Genomic DNA, 21,287 nt, shown 5'->3' on the forward strand with positions numbered 1-21,287 from the left:
TGCCCCGATGTATAGTTCTTTTAAAAGGCAGGTGTGGTAGCGGTTGTTAGAACACATTTGGGAGTTTCAGCTGAATGATACTTCAGCACACCCCTGCCATGGGTCCTGCAGCAGGCTACCTCAAGCATGGACACCTCGGCTACATCCTCTGTAAAAGGGGGACTAATAACAGAACAAGCCTTAGAGGATCATATTCGGGAGTAAATGGGCCAACACGTGGAAAGTGGAACAGCCTGGAAGAGCACTGGAAGAATTCCATGAACGGCACCCTGCACCCTTCTCACTGCGGTTGAAGAAACAGAGGCGTGGAGTCGGAGGGGGTGGGGTTACAATAGGTAACTGCTGTTTTTGTTTGCTTGGCATCCCTTACTGTGGGAAATTGTTCTTGCCACACATTCCAAGGGATTTGGGTGGGGCTAAAACTCACAGTATCCAATATCCTTGGAGTATGTAGCCTATAAACAGAACTGTCCTGGATATAGTGACTGGTCCAAGATGTGCAAACAGTAATCCAAGCTGGGCCCATCAGAAACCTCTGGGATTTACCTCTATTAAATACACTGAAGTAGGGAAGGAGAGACCTTTTTCCTCTAGGCTTTCCAAGCTGGCTAGTGTAAGCCTAGAGTGATCTGTGACATGCCCTCACCACCTCCTCACAAGGAAGATTTTTGGCAATGGAGCAGAATGGGCCAGAGAAAAGCACAGTGGAGGGAGGGAGACTCCTAAGGCTACTCCTTAAGCCCCCAGATCTATCCAGATCTGAAACCAAACCACTTCTTTCCTTGATGACTAATGAACCAATCAAGTTCCCTTAGCACATAAGCCAGTGTGACCTGTTTCTATTTGAAGGACTCTTAGATGACAGAGAGCTGAAGTGAGTTGGCAGTAAAATATTGGAGCTGAGAATCTAAAAGCAGGTCTCACGGCTACCAAAGCTCACACGTGACGGCCTTTCCCACTTGTGGGAGCGGGGCAGATGCTTGTGATTCAGGAGACGGACTGGGCAGATGGGAGAGGTTCTGGCTGTGTACCACACAGGGGAACAACAAGGCGGAGCCCTAGAAAGCCTGATCGGAGAATGAGTTTTGAGGGAAACCCCTCGGCTCAACCTGTTTGGGGAAGTTGTCTCACCTCAGGCTCCTAACCCTTGCAAGAGATTCTGGAAACATGACAACAGGACAACGGCATATTTATTTACAATTGGACCAAAAAAAGGCATACAGGAATCTTTTAATTAAAAATAATAATGACGATGATTAAAAAAGTCAGAAAAGTTGATGATGTTTGAACCCTTGGTGAGGAGTCCATTTCCCTATTCCCCCCCCAAAAGAAATCTCTGAGGGAAAAAAATCCGAGATTTGAGTGAACAAAAGCCTGCGATATCGTTCTCTACTGTTTGGGTTCCCTTTTCTCCAACCCGATTCTTGGTGGACACCGCCTGGCAATACGGAGTCACTGAGAGCAAGGTTGAGAAGTTCACTGGTTTGATTGGTGGAGGGGGCGGGGGCTGCTGGGGGGAATCTGGAGTTGGGGTGCAGGGTGTTAAGGGGGTGGGGTATGTTCCTAGCTTAGCCAGCATCCTGAGCTTTGTCTTGTGGCGGGAGTATAGAAGGGGCCGAAGCAAGGATAATCCCAGGGTAGGTTTGGTCTTTGCAACTTCAGAACAAATGTCTGGGACATGCACAGGGTGGGCAGGGGGATGGGCGCCGACCAGAGGAGTCAGGCTTGCCACCTTAGCTCCCTTTCTAACTCGGCTCCTTGCCTATTCCTGGGAATTGGGGACAGAGCGACAGAACGGACCTTCCATCTCCCTTCCCATGAGCGGTTTTCTGGATGTCTCCCAAAGGAGGCAAGAATCCGATGGGAGGTGGAGGGGACGGGACTGGCTAGAGCTGGGTGTGAGCACTGAGGCTAGGGCATGTCAGGGAGAGAACACCTCTCCCCAGCCACCTAAAGGAGGGCACGTGGGGTCTCCCAGCCTTACTCTGCCCTGGAAAGGGGAGAGGAGAGGGCCCGCCACCAGCAAACTTTGCGAAGAGCAGCAACCCCCCTGAGGAAAGTACTGGGGAGCAATCCTGAGGGGTGAGGACCCTCATTCCAGACAGACACGTGGATGCTTGGCTTGACTCTGTGAATACTTGGCCCTGGACCCAGGGTTTCTTGGCACGAATAGTTCACTGCAAGTCTCTTCTCTGGTCCAGCCAACTCCCACTGCTCTGAGCAGGGGTGAGTCCTGCTGTCCTGGGGCACGTGGCCCCGAGCACTTCCAAGGGATTTTCCTTGGAGCAACCAAGACTTGGTCGACCTGGAGGCCTGGCTGGAAGCCCTGCCTTGGGCCACCCAGGGAGGGGGCTGGGGGAGAGAGAAGAGTGAGGGGCAGGGCTGGTAGAGGCTGGTTGGCACTGAGGATGCGTGTCCGGGCCAGAGCTGTGCTTTGTCGCGGCATCAATGGCGAGCACGGGCCGTGAGAGGCTCGGGAACCTCACCGAAGCCCCAGAAGGCCAGGCATTTCCTCTTCCAGTTAATCGTGGGGTGGCCAACAGCCTGAGGAACTGAGGTGGAGACAGTGACCAAAACCCAGTGTCTTGGTGATTTATCCATCCTGGATCCATGTGTTAAAAAAACTAAGGAGAAAACCCCCAACCAAAAAAATAAACCTGAATACACAGGTCTGAGAGTTCCTGCTGGAGGGAACTTTCTTAGCACTGAAGAAAAAAACCACCCACAAAAAACTCATCCCCCACAGAACTGGAATAAAATGATGAAGGAAAGTCCAAGATTTATCTACAGGCCCTCCCGCGCCCACGCAGCCCTGGGATCCAGGAACACCGTGCCAGGAGTTATATTCCAAACGAGCACGAGTTATTTTATTGGCGTGCCTGCAGTTCCCCACGCAGAGAGTGGCTTCCTGTCCATGGACGGAGGGGGCCTGGCCACGTCCACCCCATCAGTCTATCTTCACAGCAGCGTAGATCTTGCGGACAAACATGTAGGCTGCGTAGAAGCCGATGGTGCCCGTGAGAAGCCAGAAGGACAGGACCATGAGGGCCGTGTAGCCAAAGTACAGGAGAGAGGGGATGAACTCAACGATGTCCAGCTGGGGCACGAGTGGAGAGAGAAAGAGGTGGTGGTGGGGGGACACTTAGTGCCAGCCTACTGTGGCCACCAGGGGTGCCCCCGCCCCGACCTTCTCACTGATCTTTTGGCAAAACTAAAGCCTGGGAAGGGGAAGGGGCTCACTCCCAGTGGGCAGTGAGGGACTGCCAGAGCTCACGGCCACGGCAAGCCTTTGTCGGCACCCGGGCCCGCGCATCGCTTCCAGTGCTCGTGACCCCCATGGCAGATGGGGCACAGCGGGGTCCAACCACACCCACAGTTACCCAACTAGGAAGCAGAAGGACATGGGATTTCAAACTGGGGCTGGAGGGCCGGGGGAGGTCCAGGACCCAATTCCACTGACTCGGTCCATTTCTGCCCTGGTGGGGGGAGGAGGGTGCAGGACTCTTCCTGGAGACGGGCCTGGGAGCTCACTGGGAAATGGGGCGGGGGTGGGGGGGGACTCCAGGGGCCAGGGCCAGAAGGCCTTTGGCAGGAAGGGCCACAGCTGTGTCACTTCTTCACCCTCCACAATCCCCAGAACAGCACAGCGACATTCCTGGAAGGCTGGAGCGGCAGCCAGGGAGGGGAGGGAGGGGAGGGAGGAGAGAGAGGAGAGAGGCATCCAAGGCTCCCTGCTTAAGGAGCAGAGAGCCACCGTAAGGCAGCCTACAGTCCTCGCCTCCTGGGAACACTTCCATCACTTTTGTTAACAACTCCCAGGGGTTTCATCTGGGACCTCTGTCAAGGGTAGCGGCCTGGCAGGGACACCAGGACCTGCACTGTGCTGGTGTTTGCTGGGCTAACTGGAGCGAGGCTGGAACCGTGGTGTCAAGATGTGGTTGGCACACCAGGGCCCGAGTGGGGACTATGCCAGGGCTCGTGGACAGACACACGGTCACAAATGTCAGGAGCTCAGAGGAAATCAATAAAGACCTTCTCCCCAAGGTCAAATATCCTCAAGCCAGGAGATGAAGGCCATGTTTTCAGGCTCAACCCTCCCATTTCACAAGCTTTCTCAGGGCTGGAGAAGGGGTGAGGGAGGTAGGGAACAGGGCAGTGGTAAATCCAGTGGTGAAACTGGGAAAGGGACAAGGCAAACAGGCACGGCCAGAAAGGCCCTTAGAATTCCACAGGCCAAGGCTGTCATTTTACAGACAGGCTCTGGGACACGGGGTGGAGGTTTTTAGAACAGAGAGGAAAGACTGGGCACAGGGAGGAAGGACAGGAGGTCGTGATAGGACCCAGGGGGGCAATACCAGAGGCCATGTAGCTAGGCTTTCTTTGCTCAACACTATCTCCCGTCTTCCATCTTCCTGAGGTTTTGGGGTACCTACTCCCTGCTCTGCGGTCCTGTTGGGGCTGTCAGCTTTAATACAACACCTATGCTGGGTAGCTGATTAGAGTAGACCATCCCTTTGGACCTGAGTAACAGTGCGGGATGGCATGTAACCTGTTCTGAGCAGCTTCCCTGGGACTGATCACCTGACAGTAGAGGAAAGATGTTCTTTTAGCTCTAGAGCTGTGAGGTTGGAAAAAGACGACTCTAGGGCTGCCCCGGCATCTTTCCATTCTGAGGCAAGGTCCTGCATGCAGATTAAAGCCAAGAAAACACACATCCAACATCCTTTGAAATGCTGGATCTAAACATGCCTAAAGCTAGAATTCTGGCTTCTTCAACTTTCCAGGTATACCAGTCAATACATTCTCTTTTTGCTTAAGCCAGCTGACATTCAGTTTTAGTCGCTTTTTACTCAAGAGTTCTGATGAATATGGGCTATAGAGGAAGGAAATTAGATTTGTTCTGGATGATTCTAGGACTAAGACTATGGCCTAAAGATAGAAGTGACAGCGGGGCGGGTTTCACTGTGAATCAAGGAAGACCTCTATAATGACAGGAGCTAGCCAAAGAGCAGGAGCATGCCAGGAGGGGGTATCTCCTGTCACTGGATGTGCCAGAGCAGGGGTCAGCGAACTTCTTCTCAAAGGGCCAGATTATACAGAGTTCAGGTTTTGTCGGCCACGTGCCCTCTGTCACAACCATGCTACGCTGCCACCAACGTGTGAGAGCAGCCGCAGACAGTATGTAAATAAATGAGCATGGCTGCGTTCCAGACACACCTCATTTACAGAAACCGGCCCACCGGCACTCGGGCTCAAGTGTGCTGACTGCTGAGCTCCGCGATCCCTTGCGGGGATGGCTGGAGAACAGGGGCACAGTCAGCAAACCGGAAGCAGGGTTGGAGCACCACCTCGGGATGACCCACACTGTCCTTTCTAACCTGACCGTTTTGCGAGAGGGCATCCCAAGCTCCCACCAACTGGCCCGTGACTCTGGTTTGGAAACACAGCCTGGCCGCAAACAAAGGACCTCCTCTCTTTGGGTTCTGGAGACCCGAAGCACAGCGGGGGAGACCATCTTCAGTGGCACCCCTGGGAGGGAGGCGTCCACCACAGGGAGCCTATACTCCTCTCAGGGGCTCACGTGGCTTACATGTCATGCGTGAACCTACCACAATGAGCGTGGCGAGCAGGGAGTGCTGTATTCTTACTCACTCGGCTCTTGGGGGCAGCGAGCTCTGTGGGTATACCTGAGTTCCTAAAGGTGCTAAAGGTGCTTTCAGTACTTTTTGCTTCTATCTTTATGAACTCCTTCTCATCTACTTTCTTTGTTCTTTCATGTTATTGCTCTTTTTCCTAACCCGAGGTGAGTACGACATTTTCAGTCTCTCTCATTTCTTAGGAGTAGCAAGCACTGTAAGGTGAGAGATCTCCTTTAAGTTCTGCTTTGGCTCTATCTCATAGGTTTTGCTGCAGTATTCTCACTGTCCTTTATCCTAAGCCTTTTGTCCCTCAAATCACACAGAACATGGATCCTCTCTGTCCTAAAAAGATGCAGGCTCTAGAACAAAATGGCTTTGGTTCTCCCCACTCTTGGCACGAGAGACACTTGGGTTTTTCCCCAGCACCCTCCTCTCCCCCAGCCTGCCCTGAGAGGGCTGGGGGCCTCCTCACACAGGGCAGTACCTTGTTAACAAAATAAAAGATGGCATAGACAAGGACGTAGAACGCAGATCCCCCGGAGACTAGGAAATTCCTCCACCACCAGCGGTAATCCTGAAGAGGAAAAAAAGCAGAGTCATTTTCTCCAGGTGTAATCTCTTCCCGAAGGTTCATGGTCGCTTGAGGAGCTAAAGACCTTAGGCGAGAACAGTAATATTTGGGGTGATGGGAATGTTTTATATCTGGTCTGTGATCGTGGTTACACAACTGTATGCATTTCTAAAAACTCACTGGAGACTAAAAAGGATGAACTCTACTGTTCATAGATGAGATCTCGATTAAAAAAAAAAAGATCACCGAGGGCCACAGCAAAAGAACAACAACTAACGTTTCCTGAGCAAATGCTCACCATTCTAAGTGCTCTACGTGAATCAGCTCATTCACTCCTTGTAGTAGGCCCAGTCAGGCCCTATTGCTGCCCCGTCACATGATGAGGGATGGGAGGCACAGAGAGTAACGCAACTGCCCAACCACAGCTACTAACGGAGAAGCCAGGGTTTCAGCCCCAGCTGTCTGTCCCAGAGCCCGTATCAAGGGGCCCTGCCAAGAGCTAGTGCCCAGAGGGAGGGAAGGCCAGCCAATCTGCATCAGCTACTGGAGAAGCCACCACTGGAGTGGACTTTGTACTGACAATCTACCGTCCTTCTCTCATGTTGCTGTGACTACTGCACGTGACTATGCTGTGAGGTAGGGATCAACTCCAGTCTACAGCTGGATAAAGCGAGGCTTAGTGAACTGAAGTGATGTACTTGCCCAAGAGCTCATAGCCAGAGGAGGGAGGCCCACATGGGAAATCCAGGCAGCTTCAATGACCCATTCAATGCTAGCCCCAGCTCTCCTCACCCCCAACTCCTGGCCCCATTCCCCTCACCTCTGCACAGAGCTGGAAGTACACCATGACGATGCTGATTTGTGAACACGACACCACCAGGATGATGAAGACAAGGAACAGGAAGCCAAAAAGGTAATAGAATTGATTCTCCCAGATGGCCTGTGGACACATCACAGCTGGCCTTCAGCTTGGCCTGCCTTCATGCAGCATACACTGCCTGCTCTCAGAAAACCACCCCACAGTTATGACTACCATACCAGCTGCCACCAGGGCAGGGCACCATCATGATATCACTGGGGCCTCTTGGCCTGGCATGTGGCTCTGACGGGCCCTTTCTCTGGGTGAGCCAGGCTGTTTTTAGGGAGCGGCTGGGGCATGGGTGACCCTGCAATGGGTGGGCCCCAGCCTGAACTCAATAGCTTATGGAAAACAATGAATCCCACTCCAATCAAAATCTCACAGCGGCCACCACCAGGGCAGCCTCCTGCATGCTAGGTGAAGCGCTACATGCTTTACGTGCATCTCCAAATGTAAGCCTATGAAAGTGTGGCCATTTATGGGTGAGGAAGCCAAGGCTCAGAGAGGCTGGTGATTCCTTTGCTCAGCGTCGCACAGAGTAAGGTGGCCTCCTGGGGAAGGGGGGGCAGGCAGCCAACCCATCCTCTGACCCTTTCTTAGGCAGGGCTGGGTGGGGCAGGGCACTGAGCCAGGTCAGCAGGCATAGATGTCTTTGAGAAGCCCTTCTGCCAGCTTCCACCTTGGCACGGCTGGGCAGGGGTCAGCATCATCACGACAGCCACTGTTTAACAAGTACTGCCTGAATGCCAAGCATGTGCCTCTTCTGGAAATTCCCACTCCAGCCTCATGGTGATCTAGAGAATTAGAAATCATTCCCCCCCACTTTCCTGAGAGTTCTGAGTAGCAGACCAAGATGTGTGGGGACCTGGAACTCAAAGCAGAGGCCGCAGGATGAACAATGGTGGAGTCTGGCTGCAAGGCTACTGAAGCAGCTCCTACTTCCTACACCAGACCCCACACATGTGGCCTATCTCATTTTTCCTTCCAAGCCATTCTGAGAGGCGGGACTGTTAGTCCCATTTTGGGGTGATGAGTGGGGACCCCGAGAGGTGAAAGGGCCCTTCTGAAATCTCACGGGTGGTAAGAGGCAGAGCACATGAGCAGAGGGACAGGGATTAGGCTAATGCACGGGGAAGGGGAGGCTGTGTGTGCAGGGGCAGAGGAGGGTCCCCACCAACCCTGTGGGCTGACCCAGCCCTGGGGAGAAGCGGTACTCACGCTGAAGATGAAGAAAAGCTCGATGAACATGGCACCGAAGGGCAGGATCCCGGCCATGAGAATGCTGCAGCACAAGGGGAGGGTTAACACCGCCAGGAGACCCAGGCCACTGGGGGACCCGGGCTCCTCCCAGGTGGCCCGGAGGACGGTGCGCACACAGCTGTGGTGGTTCTAGCTCCCTGGCATGCTTTTGTACCATACAGCCTCCTGAGAGGGTGGCAAGGTGGGCACCATTCTCCCCATTTTATTGATGGGGAAACTGAGGTACAGAGAGGTAGGTTAATTTGCCTAGATCTGAGTGATGGTCTTAACCTGCCTCACCTGCATTTTTCCACCCCTTCCTTTCCTGTCCCGGTTCCTATGCCAACACCAAGTCTGGCTACAACTTGGTCCTCTTGAACCTGGAGTGAAGTTAAACTTTCATAAAGTCTACTAGAGCCTTCTGGAGCTGCTGAACATCAGTCACAACACCCCAGGGGGAGGGGACCCGTTCCATGTCCACCCAAGGAAATGGCTGAGGGTAGCATCAGCCTTGCCCCTGCCGGAGACTCACCCGACAAACCGGTTCATGTACCATCGCTGTTCAGGGATCTGCCGGGGAATCTGGTTGGTGCGCACAGGGTTGTCATATGGCTGCTTGCGGAAGCCGAAGTAGTAGCCCAGGTAGACAAGGGGCAGGGAGATCCCAAACCACATGCACAGCAGGGCCACCATGGTGGGGAAGGGCACCTGTGGGCACAGCGCCATGAGCCACCCCCCATAAAGCCCCGGCGTTGTGCAGGGGGGGAGGGACCCATTGGGTCCCAAAGAAGGAGGGCCACCATGGTGTCCTGCAGACACCCGCCCCTGCTTCAAGGCTCCTGGCCAGAACCTCCTGGGACTAAGTCAGCCCCGGGGAAAAGCAGAGGGCAGATGGAGGACCATTTGGGCTATGAAGTGAAGGAACCACAGCATCCCAGAGGAGCTTGTCAGCCAGGGAGGAAGTGGAGAAAGAACAAAGAAGGACCGAGAACATGAGGGGGAGATGAGGCCAGAATGAAGGAGAATTAGGTGGTATATAAACTGGAGACAAAAGGGCAAAAACACAAGTGTACAAATTGTATGTTCCCAGTTTTGTTAAAATAATACATAATAAATATACTATGAAGTGAAAAAAAAAGCAGGTTACAAAACTGTATATATAAGACTCCATTCTAAGGGGCGCCTGGGTGGCTCAGTGGGTTAAGCCTCTGCCTTCAGCTCGGGTCATGATCTCGGTCCTGGGATCGAGCCCTGCATCGGGCTCTCTGCTCCGCAGGGAGCCTGCTTCTCCGTCTCTCTCTGCCTACTTGTGATCTCTCTCTGTCAAATAAATAAATAAAATCTTAAAAAAAAAAAAAAAGACTCCATTTTAAGAGAACCATCCTAATATTTATATGTTTATGTGTCTACAGAGGGCTGTGGCCAGAAGTTAACAATACTTCCTCAGGGGGGAGGTAGGGGTTAGAACTGACTTTTCATTTGCTTCTTTTCCTGTTCATTTCAGTATTGTTTTTACAAGAATCCTGCAAACTGGAGGAAGCGAATTAATATGGGCAAAGTGTTCAGAACAGTACTTATTCAATGCAAGCACGATATAAATGTTTGCTATTTCATTATAAATTTAAAATTTCATCATTCTATTTTAAATATAGCTTAAAAGACTGCAAAAATATACTAACGATGTGGACACATCATTAAGATTACAGATTACATCAACTTCTCTGTACTTTCCAAAATTTCTCCGATGAGTATTTATCATGAGTGGTTGGTAACTGGGAAGAAAATGTTGAGAGAGAGAAGGAACAACAGGTAGAAAAGAGGAAGTGAGAGGAAGAGCATGACTGTCTTTTCTGAGGGCGACTTCCCAGACTGCTGCAAAGAAGCCTGTCCTCCTGTACCCCAGAAGACCTCTAACAAATGGGCACCTGCAGTGAGGGGAGTGGCTCTACCCACTAAGGCTCCAGGGCAAAGGCCTGCCCCATCTCCTCTGCAGCCCTGCCAGGGATTGAGGGAGCGGATGGAAAACCCATCTCCCCACCCCCCACCAAGCTCACAGTCCTACTCAGTGAGTCTTGGGCAGCTGCAGGCAATGACTGGGGCAGGCAGGATCCCTGCACTGAGGGCAGGACAACTTGTGGGGACTGGATCCAAGGGGCAGGGACAGGAGGAGGAAAGCCCTGTTTGGGATACTGACCTAATAAACTCACACCAGGCAGCTTTCCCTTGGCTCAGGCCAAGGGAGATTCCCCAGCTGGCCCCTGGACTGTGGAAATCTCCCTTTAGAGAAGTGAGCTTTGGCCAGCTCTCTGAAAAAGCCCACAAGAAGGCCAGGGCCGGGGCACGGGCAGCTGGATGGGCAGGGCGGGGGAAACCCCGGCGAGCCCTCAGGCCCTGGGGCTGGGAACAGAACTCCGGGGACTCAAAAAAGGGAAGAGAACAGCAGGAAGTGACCTCCCAGAGTGGGACCCAGCACAGCTGGTCCCCCCTTACTTACTGCTCCTGATGAGTGCTTTCCCCAGATGAAGCAATTCAAAACGAAGCAGATGCCAAAAACCACGCCGGGGTAGAGTGTTGCCGTCTGGAAGCAAGGGAGACCAGGCTGGGGTGCTGCCACCTGGTCCAGTGGGGCTCCCAGACTAGAGGCTCTCAACCCTCCTTGTCCTTCAGGATCCAGCTCCAGGGTAATTCCTTCCAGAAAGCATCCCCTGAACTGCCCATTCCTTGCCCTCATCCCATTCTGATTACGTACTGTTACCCGGCCAATGCCTGCTACCCCCAGAGACTGTGAGCTCCTTGGGAGGAGAGTGTTGTCGTCCCTACCCCCTTCCCATCCGCTGATGTACACCCAGCATTCAGAACACAGTAGCTGCTCAATAAACATTTGTTGAATGGGAATGAATAAATAAAGCTTTTACAAAACACGTATATGTGGATCCCGACACGAACTGCCTAGAGTGGTGGGTAAGCCTGAGCTGTCTTAGGGGTGGCGGGCGCTGGCCTCCACACACGTCAGCTCACCTAATCCTCACTATGGGCCAGATGGAAAGGATTATCAATATTTGCTTTCATTTATTTATTAAAAAAATTTTTTTAAAGATTTTATTTATTTGACAGAGATAGACACAGTGAGAGAGGAAACATAAGCAGGGGGAGTAGGAGAAGCAGGCTCCCCATTGAGCAGGGAGCCTGATGCAGGGCTGGATCCTGGGATACCAGGATCATGACCTGAGCCGAAGGCAGATGCTTAACAACTGAGCCAGCCAGAGGCCCCTCATTATTTCCTTTTAAAGAAGAGGACACTGGGGCCCCTGGGTGGTTCAGGCAGTTTAACGTCTGCCTTTGGCTCAGGTCATGATCCCAGGGTCCTGGGATGGAGCCTCACATCGGGCTCCTTGCTCAGCGGGGAGTCTGCTTCTCTGTCTCCCTTTGTGCTCTCGCTCTCTCTCAAGTAAATAAATAAAATCTTAAAAAAAAAAAAAAAAAAGAAAAAGAAAAAGAAGAGGACACTGAGGTCCAGCAGTGTTAAATACACACTCCAACTTCACAGTTAAGGAAGAATCAGGGGCTCAAACACAAGCAGTCTGAGCCCAGAGGCCAAGCCCCGACCCACTGAGCTATATTCCGTCCAGTCAATCTCTTCGGCTGCGGCCCAGGCACACAGAACCGAAGCCCCAGACCTACAGGAGCCTGTGTCTAGCAGGGTGTCCGTAGGCCCTCCTAGCAGGAGTTTCTAGACTGGACATTGTGCTGTCCACACAGCACAATGAGTGAGAACAGGAGAAGAGTTCCAGTGAGGCAGACAGAGCCACAGATGGAGACCCACCTCCATGGTACTACTTGTAGTCACGAGGCTCTGCCTAGGCTCCTCTGGGGTGCCAAGGAGGACACAGAAGTCAGAATGGGGGGAGGACGGGAGGCGGCTTCTAGAGGGTGATGCTAAGACGTAAAGGATGAGGTAAGGGGAGTGAGGGAGTGGTGTGTCCATACAGAGGGGAAGACAGAGGCCGGAGGAGAGACGAGCAGTGAGGGGTCCGCATCAATGCGGGCCACAGCAATGCCCAGAGCACAGGGAAGGGTCAGAATCTTGCAGGGACACCAGGGACGCCTAGGACAGTACAGGGTCTAGGAGAGAGGCAAAAATGCCCAAAACCTGGGCAAGAGTTCGAGAGCCAGAGCTGCAGCGGGGAGGAAATTCATGGAACATTTGGCAGGCAAACCCTCAACACCTGTCGTCTGAGAGGCGGCAGGCAGAAGGGAGTAGGAGGCAAGGAAGCAACCCAGCGGTCTGGCCTGGGGGTCCGGGTGAACGCTGCCACAACCAGAAGCAAGGAGCAGGTGTGGGGCAGAGAGGCGGGGTGTGGCACGGCACCTGCGGAGGGAGGTCCTGGGGTACCTGTGGGAGGCCTCCCAGGGAAGAGCTGTATAGGGTATTGCCTGGGTTCCACACCTCTGTAGATCCCCGGCTCTCATGTGCCTGAAGATGCCCGATGCATCAACAATTCAGGGCCTTTCTTTGCTTCTTCCAGAAAAGCCACCTTCGCAGCTCTTCTACAGTGAGGGGCTTTGTGCCAGGGGTGTGGCAGCCGGAGCTGAGACAGCCTGGGCTCCCCTGGGGCTTTCAACAGAGTGGGAATGGTTTCAGGACCATTCCTAAAGGGTCTTCCTCTTCTGGAAGACTTCTTCCAGTCTGACACAAGGGTTTCCCGGGGCTTTAGGGGCCTCCTTGTCTGGGACAGGGTCAGGGTCACGGCTCCCTGGGAGGTAGGGTCAAGTCCCAGGCTTCTGCCAGTTTCTGTGTTTTTTTCTGCTGCGAGAAACTCTCCTGACCACCAGGAGGACAGAGAAGGGCAGAAGCTGTCCTCCCTGGAGGAAATGGAGGCATCAAAGTCTGAAGACAGGATGAAAGCAACCTGGGCCTGGCTTCTTCTGCCTTGGGCAGGTAGTTCTCTCTACTCCACTGGGCAGGGTGTCCTCCCAGCAGCCCTGCTGATCAGTTTCTGGCTTTAAACTCTGACACCAAGGCTTGGTGTCAAATCCTGTTATTCCGAATCTCCTATTTCTTCTCTTATTTTAGCCATCAAACAACGTAGGCTAAAAATCACTGAAATTCAATCCCCTCTTCTTATGGATGCAGCAGCAAGGGCCCTCAGAGGTCCCAAGGTGCTTGTGGTGGGAATGCAGCATTCCCTCCCCTTGGGTGTGTGCCCCACCCCATCCTCTGGTCCTCTATACCTCTGATCCTAAACCCCACCACAGACCACCCACACTGCTGAGAAGCCCAGGAAGAAGCTTCTCAGCTCCACACCAACACTGGGAGGAGGTTAGGATGCTTACACAGAAGGCTCCTTTCTTCCACCGATGGCCTTTCAGAGTACGGTACAGCCGGCCAGCAGCAAATCCACCGAACACCCTGTGGGGGAATGGCAGGGAGCCACACCAGGGAGACTCGTTAGTTCGGGCAGGCTGCCTGGGCGAGCCCCGGAGTTCACTCAGACACACCTACCCCATGAACATGAAGAGGAAGCAGGCCGTGGTCATGAGAGCTCCCCGGCTGGAGGGTGACAGCATCCCAAGCATGGCCACGACTGTGGAGGGAGGGGGAGAAGAGAGACAGGGCGGCTGATGGCCAGGGTCCCAGGGCCCCGGCCCCCATCCCAGGCTGGTACTCAGGGCCCAGGGCAGATGAGGCTTGATGAGGTTCCCTCTTCCCTTGGCCTTTCTGACAGCATACTCCCTCGCTCTCTACAGGAGAAGATCGGTCTTAGCCGGGGTTCACAGGAGAGCAGCAGCTGCCAGGTGCTGGCTGGCCACATGTTCCCTGCAGCTTCCAGTCCACAGAGCACTTGCAACTGACCAGCACAGAGCTCAGACCACCACGGATGCCTGCTCACTGCATCTGCCTTCTCGGCCCTGCGGCGGGCGGGGGGTGCTGCTTATCCACTTCTCAAATGAGAAAACAGGTTCGCAGAGGTCAAGGGAGGTGTCCAAAGTCACAAAGCCCAGCGGCACGAGCCTGAGATAAAAACTTAGGCAGATGCACTGCTAAGAGATTAGATCTTAAATGTTCTCATCGCAAGAAAAAAAAGCATGTAACTATGTGCGGTAATGAATGTTAACTAAACTTACTGCTGTGATCATTTCACCATATATACACACAGCAAACTGTTGTACTGTACACCTTACATAGTGTTACGTGTCAATTAAAAAACAGTTTAAATGGTAAAAAAAATTTTTTTAGGCAGGCTGACTTCAGAACTGTCTATAATTACTATATATTAGGGTTTGGGGGGTTGTTTTCTGAGAAAAGACTTGGTGCTGACTTGTGTAAGTCACTTAAAGCCTGTAAGTCACTTAAACCTCACAGCACCGGCGAATGGCTTTGCTGAGAGTGGACGTGGTAGGCGACCCACAGTGCTGGAGCGCTCTGAGGCGCAGCCAACCACCAGAGCCTGGTGCTGAGAGGACCCGGCCCTCTTGCTGGCATAGACGACTCCATCTGGCCCAGTGGTGCACACCTGCCCCGTTCTCCAGGGGCGGGAGGCCCCCTCTTCTCTCAGACTCAGGCCTGTGCTCTCTGGTGACAGGACCCCACTGCTAGCCCCAACAGGCCCACTCACAGATGACGATGAGGATCATACAGAAGAGCTGAATGCCTGAGCCCAGGAGGGAGCTGAGGATCATGGGGTACTGGGGGGGCCTGAAGACATCTCCGTGTACCAGCTTCCACCCAGACTCTTCCATGGTGTCTTCCTGCAGCAAAGGGCCAGAAATGAGGCTGCTTCTTGGGGCCCAGAGGACGCAGCTCCTGCAGGGACCCACGCCCCTGGACTAGGGCTGAGGGTCCTTTGGGTGTCAGCCAGCCTCCACTCTGATCTGACAGTACACGACATGACGAAGTACTCCCCAGAGAAATGTCACATGGAAAAGGAGGGCACAAACATGAGGCTTGCAGCTACATAAAAGGCAAAACTCCTCTTCAAATTCCACAAGCCTTGTGCATGGAAAAAGAGCGTAAACATCAGCACACTGAAATGTTAACTGTGAGAGTTTTTTTGAGTGGTGAAATTTAAAAGCAATTTTTTTTTAACTGATTATAAAAGTAATATGTGCTCTTATGCAATAAAAAAGTAAAAATAAAGTTTTTTGGCACATGGTATGCTTCAAATGAATAAAAAATAATAAATGTTTACAGTAGGGGCGCCTGGGTGGCTCAGTCGTTAAGCATCTGCCTTTGGCTCGGGTCATGATCCCAGGGCTCGTAAGTAAACTCAAAATTAAAAAAAAAAAACACAGGAAAACATAGAAAAAATACAATTTATACTCCCAGCACTTAATGATATCATTGTTTTGACACATTTCTTTTAGCTCTTTATGTATGTGTGTGTATATATATATGCATATGTATATATAATTTTTAAACACAAAACTGGAACTAGACCCTATTTATTGCATACTTAGTTATTTTCAGGTGATGTTTGATCATAAGCATTTCCTCATTCCCAATAAGTAGTCTACAATTAGTATTTTAATGTCGGTACAACTTTCTATTGTATAACTGCACCATAACATAGCCGATCCATTTTTATGGAATATCAGGCTACATCAGTTTATTTAAATTATAAATAGAGCTATAAATAAATGTACCTAGACCAAGTCTTTGTGGTTCTGATAGTTTCCTTTGGAAAATTCTAAAAGAATGACTGAGTCAAAGCAAGTTAACTATTGTATAGTTCGTGCTATATATAGCCAAAACGTAACTTTTCAGGAAACTACAAATTTATACTTGCACGGGTGGCTTGGAAAAGTGCTTAGCTCACATCCACCTTGCTGCCAATGACTACTATATGAAAACACACTTGGACTGATCTGAAGGTCCAAAACTGTCTTCTCCTATTGTTTGAATCTGTTTTGGGGTGGGGGGGGTAGATAACCATTCCTGTGATAAAAATGTTTTTTCACATGTTTACTTGCCATTTCCTAGTCAGCAAATTTTTTGTTCATTCTTACATTAGAGATTTTGGAACATTTTAAAACCAGTTCTTTTAACTATTGCCTCTTTTTCAAGTTTGTCACACTTTCGTGTCTTATCTATATATTCTGACATGTGGAACAGCTTTTAGATTTTTTTTTTTAAGTAGGCCCAACACCCAACATAGGGCTTGAACTCATGACCCTGAGATTAAGACCTATGTGTTGGGGTGCCTGGGTGGCTCAGTGGGTTAAAGCCTCTGCCTTCGGCTCAGGTCATGATCCCAGAGCCCTGGGATCCAGCCCCACATCGGGCTCTCTGCTCGGTAGGGAGCCTGCTTCCTCCTCTCTCTGCCTGCCTCTCTGCCTACTTGTGATCTGTCTGTCAAATAAATAAATAAAATCTTAAAAAAAAAAAAAAAAAAAAAAAAGACCTATGTGTTGCACCAACTGAGCCAGCCAGGCGTCCCCAGTTTCAGATTTTTAACGTTATATTCATTAAGTTTTCTTTCTGTGACTTCTCCCATTGCTTTTATGCTTAGAAATTAGAATGCTTATCCCTATCATTTTGGGTCATTAAACATTTTTTCCTTTTCAAACTACTCTATGAAAAACACAAACACACACACCACCACCACCACCACCCCCACCCCTCGACCCTTGGTCTGCTAGGCCCAGAACACAACTGCTAGTCTGCCCTCCCTCTCTGAGTCCATCCCTCCCCAGCCAAGACCTCGTACAATGTCATCCTCCTTGTTATAGTTGGCGATGTCCTTCCGGAGGGTCCGAATGATGATCATGCTCAGGATGCCTGAAACGAACAGGGTTGGGAGGAAGAGGCCTGAGCACTGCCAATGGAGCCTCCTGGGCCTGGTGTTTCGCTAAGTGACGCTGGCACACCTGGCTTCCTCCGGTGGGCAGTGGGTAGGCAGCTGCCTCAGGCTGTCTGCTGAGCAGAGCTCCACCCCAGCTATTCAGACAAGGGTACATGGAGGGTCATTCCCCTGGCAGGGAAGGAAAGAGCCACTGGGATGGGTTTGGGCAGTCAGGAGACACTGCTTTTTATTCCAGGGAGAACAACACTTTAGCTGCTCCATGTCTTGGTCCTCCTGACCTCTGCGGCCTAACTGCCTCCCGGGCCGACCTCCCATGCCGCCCCTGCGTGCTTGCTACCTCTGTTATCAGTTCACAGCCTCTGTGGCCCTACTGGGACTGCCTCCTGTTCCCTTTGCCTGCGGTGCCCCACTCTGTCCTGCGCCCACTCCCACTTCAACTTACCCCAGGCATCTTCACCTTTCAACATCCCAAAAAGGTTCAGAGGCCCCCCACTTGTACCTCCACAGCACCCTGTTTCCTCTCCAGGTTAAGACAATGGGCTGTATGACCTCAAGCTAACTTGACCTTTTAGTCTTGGCTCATGGAACTTGAAGGACTGAAAGGTTTGGAAAGGACTTAATAACACAGCAGCTGCCACTCAGGAAATGTTTAATAAAGAGCAGCTAAAATCATCTTTGCTTCCCATATGATATTGAAATGTGGGTGTCACTCCACCTCTGCCTACTACCCTCCCCCTGGCTCACCGGCCAGCTTCTCACCAAGCCTGTCCCCCTGCACAGCCATGGCCTTTGCTGGACCCATCTTTCCCTGGGTCTCTGAATGCTGGCTCCTCTCAGTCCAGAGAGGTTTTTCCTCAAGCAGCCTTCACCCTTTCTCAAGAGCTGTGTATCTGGTCACCTTGTTTATCTGCCCCAAAGTACTTACCATTATCTGGACTCAACCACTTCTCTGCTCTTTTGTCTCTCCCAGCACCAGAACAGACTGTGAGGGGCCAGGCTTGCTCAACACCATATACCCAGCATGGGCCACAGTCCTTGCACAGAACGGGCAACAACGAAATCTCGTCCAATGACTCAATGAAGGTTGCATGGAGCGGTGTACCTCTCTTCCCCGAGGGAACTCTCCAGAAAGGAGACTAAACCTTGTTCCCCTCTGCATACCTGATGCCTAGCACAGAGCACTGATGTTTGTTTTTGACCTACACTTGGCCCCGAGAACACCCTAGAAGTCCCCCTTTAGTCCTGTGATGCACCTCAGGCCTTTATCCCTCACCCCCTTGTCCTCTCTACCTCCCATCTGCAGATCTCTCACCTGACAGGAAGAAGACCACCACGACAGAGTTAATGATAGAAAACCAGTGGATCTGCACGTCACTCATGGTCAGGTAAGTATCCCAGCGAGAGGCCCATTTGATGTCACTTTCCTGGAGGGGAGGGAGATAGAGTGGAAAAGCAGCGCTTTGAGTCAGACCTCTTGCTAGACACCTCTTGCCCAGACCAGAACCCTCCTCCCCTGCCACGGGCTCCAGCCCCCTCTCACCTCCCAGTGTACAGAGTAGGTGAAGTACAGCTGATTCTCCTTGCTGGGGTCGATTTCTTGGGGCGAGGAGCTGGTACCCTCAGGCAGGGTGCATGAACTCTTCTCATCTGCCTTGATGTCTGCGAGAGACAGAGACTCAGTCTGTTTCTGCGGGGACCAGGGCCACTGCCTGGGGCTGTTCTGGGGGGTGCCCTCAGACGCTGCCTGCTGCTGGGACCCAGGGTCTGAGGGAAGGCAACAGAGCTGTAAACTTCCTCCCCAGAGCCCTGACCTTCTTAAGAGCCTCTCGGGCTGCTGGGTATGGAAGAGGGGGTCTGAGTCCCTCACGTGATCTCTCTTTACTCAATTCAAGTGTTCATGTACTCACTCAATCAGCCCCACGGAACAGGAAAAACACCACTGACTCTTGCTATCACATTTACTCATTTGCCGGGTCCCCAGAGTCCCAGCACACCAGTAATTCAATCACTCAGATGCTTCTGTCTTCATTTACTCCTCCGTTCATCCCATTATCTGTCCAGCCACTCAACCAACCACCATGTAATAAGCACCTCTCTGCCCAGCACTCTGCTGGGGAGAAAATGGTGAGAAAAGGAGACAGAGCCTCTAAACTTGAGGAAATGGCTGAGGGAAGAGATGATGTCAAGAATATCATGCAATAAACATAAAGCTGTGCTCACGGCGCTCACCAGAAGCAGGACAGCACTCTGAAAGCACAAGATCTATGTCTTACATGAGATTGTTGGGGATGATTTTGTTTGAAAACTAGGTTCCATAGCTTAAAAAAAAAAAAAAAAAAGCCAGACACCTACCACCACTACCACAGCCCGGGGGTGAGCCAGGGCTGAGAGGTGAGAAGCCGGACCAGCCACTATTGGGTTCATGCGGCTGGGCTCTCAGACTCCTGCACAACTCTTGACCCTGGGCCAATTCTCGTCTCTGCAATCACTTACAGAGAGGAAGAGTAACACAGAAACCAGCTGTCTGACTGCTCTGTCTGCATCACTGCCCCTTGCTCTTCAACCTAAGGGAAGCTAGCTGGCTCTCCCAAGAGGCCCAGCCAAGTCCTAGTCGCTGTTTGTTCTTGGCCAAGTCACCAACCTCTCTGAGTCTCCGGTTCCCCATCTATAACCACCACACACTTCCAGGGGTAGCGAGAGAGGGTAAACAGGGAAGGTGCCAGGCCAGGACACAACAGCTGTCAGCTCTTTCCCTTGCTCCGCCTTCTCTCATGGGAATGTAGTGGCCCTACCTTGGCTGGGCCCATATGCCACACTGTGGCCTATCAGCCATCTGAGAATCAAGTGTGAGAAGACCCTGGGTATGGAAGCCCAGGCCCATCCAGCCCGGCCCCTCTGGTCATACCTCCCCACTCACCCTCCAGCCTGATGCTCTGGGGAATCACCTCGAAGCGGACGACGCGGTACGTGTGCTCCTGATCCTCTTCGAGGTCCTCCCGGTGGTAGTAAAGGATGAACGAGAGATGATTGTGCAGGTAAATCTACAACAGCAATGGAGAGAAGAAAATACCTAGTGGTCCAGAAACAACCAGAAAATCATCCCAGTATCAGGTCCCTCCCCTGGGTCCAGCAGGCCCAGCTGTTTCAAGCTGCCAAAAACACTGCTCTCACAGCACTCCCCACTCAGAAACCATCCAGGGGTCCCTGGGGCTAACTAGATTGAGAGTCTGGATCCCTTAGGCCTGGCGTTCACATCCTTCTGTCATGTTTTCAGACATCTAGCTCACCTGGTCGCCCCCAGCCCTTTCCTGCCCCGTGAACAGTTCCCACACTGCAGCTCCGTTCCCGGCACTCACTCCGGCTAGAATGCCAACCAACTCCACTCAAATCAAGCCTCCCTATTTTTTAAGACCCACCGCCTCCGTGACAACCCGAATGTGCAACGAGCTCTTCTGAGCTCTGCTGGCATTGATCGTCACGGCACTAGCACCATCAGTAATGGGACTTAAGATGCAGGGTCCCACATGGTCAGTTCTCTTCTGAATTGGGATCGGAAGCCCGCTGAGGTCAGGAGCTACGCCTCAAAAGAAATGGTTTTGTCCTTTACTCCCTTCATAGAAGGTTGAAGTTCAGTTTAGAAAATTAGAAAGACAGGAGAATCACTGTTATTATCATTGCCATTATTAGCATATTTCTCAGAGGCTGTGCCATAAAATAGTAGACACACCAATCATCTCCTTTACTCTGCGTAACTACCCCAAGGGGCAGCTATGGACACTGGTTGCTTTTTACAGATGAGGAATCAAAGGCTCAGAGAGGAAACAGGTAGGCTCAAGGTCTCTCAACAACTAGTAAGTGATGGAGGTGGGATCCAACAGCCAAGAAGCCAGCACGCTCTTGACCACTATCCTACCCAGCTCTCCTACATACTGTTCCAATTCCATCTGTTTTTTGTTTTAATCTTATAAATATGGAATCTGACCTTTTGAGGAGTTGTGCCTTCCATTTCCTGTGTAGCGTCTGCCAGAGCCTTGTCCAAAGCACGGACTCTCATAGCCCATGCCCAGGGGCACCAGGAGAAACCTGCCTTGGCCATCCCACCTTCTGTTATAAACCTAGAGCTAAATATGTCCCCCTTCCCTGTGGCCCCAAGGGCTCGTGACTTACCAGGTAAA

At 51.8% G+C, this 21,287-nt stretch overlaps 1 protein-coding gene across 3 annotated transcripts in view; it reads right to left on the minus strand.

Annotated features, from left to right (window-relative positions):
* Positions 1-1,172: 1,172 nt before the first annotated feature.
* The window catches only part of TM9SF4 (transmembrane 9 superfamily member 4), a 49,365-nt gene continuing 29,250 nt past the window's right edge, over positions 1,173-21,287 (minus strand). For all 3 annotated transcript variants that reach the window (XM_032858913.1, XM_032858914.1, XM_032858915.1), the window contains 13 exons: positions 20,030-20,153; positions 18,653-18,771; positions 18,425-18,536; positions 17,017-17,087; positions 14,926-15,058; positions 13,812-13,893; positions 13,643-13,718; positions 10,803-10,886; positions 8,841-9,016; positions 8,288-8,351; positions 7,031-7,150; positions 6,124-6,213; positions 1,173-3,097 (listed from right to left, as the gene is read on the minus strand). In XM_032858913.1, coding sequence (XP_032714804.1) covers positions 2,948-3,097; positions 6,124-6,213; positions 7,031-7,150; positions 8,288-8,351; positions 8,841-9,016; positions 10,803-10,886; positions 13,643-13,718; positions 13,812-13,893; positions 14,926-15,058; positions 17,017-17,087; positions 18,425-18,536; positions 18,653-18,771; positions 20,030-20,153 — 1,401 coding nt within the window. In that variant the 3' untranslated portion in view covers positions 1,173-2,947. The remainder of the gene's footprint in view (positions 3,098-6,123; positions 6,214-7,030; positions 7,151-8,287; positions 8,352-8,840; positions 9,017-10,802; positions 10,887-13,642; positions 13,719-13,811; positions 13,894-14,925; positions 15,059-17,016; positions 17,088-18,424; positions 18,537-18,652; positions 18,772-20,029; positions 20,154-21,287) is intronic.

Source organism: Lontra canadensis, unplaced genomic scaffold, assembly GCF_010015895.1.
Source record: "Lontra canadensis isolate GAN:19392208 unplaced genomic scaffold, GSC_riverotter_1.0 scaffold16, whole genome shotgun sequence".
In the NCBI taxonomy this organism is placed as follows: Eukaryota; Metazoa; Chordata; class Mammalia; order Carnivora; family Mustelidae; genus Lontra; species Lontra canadensis.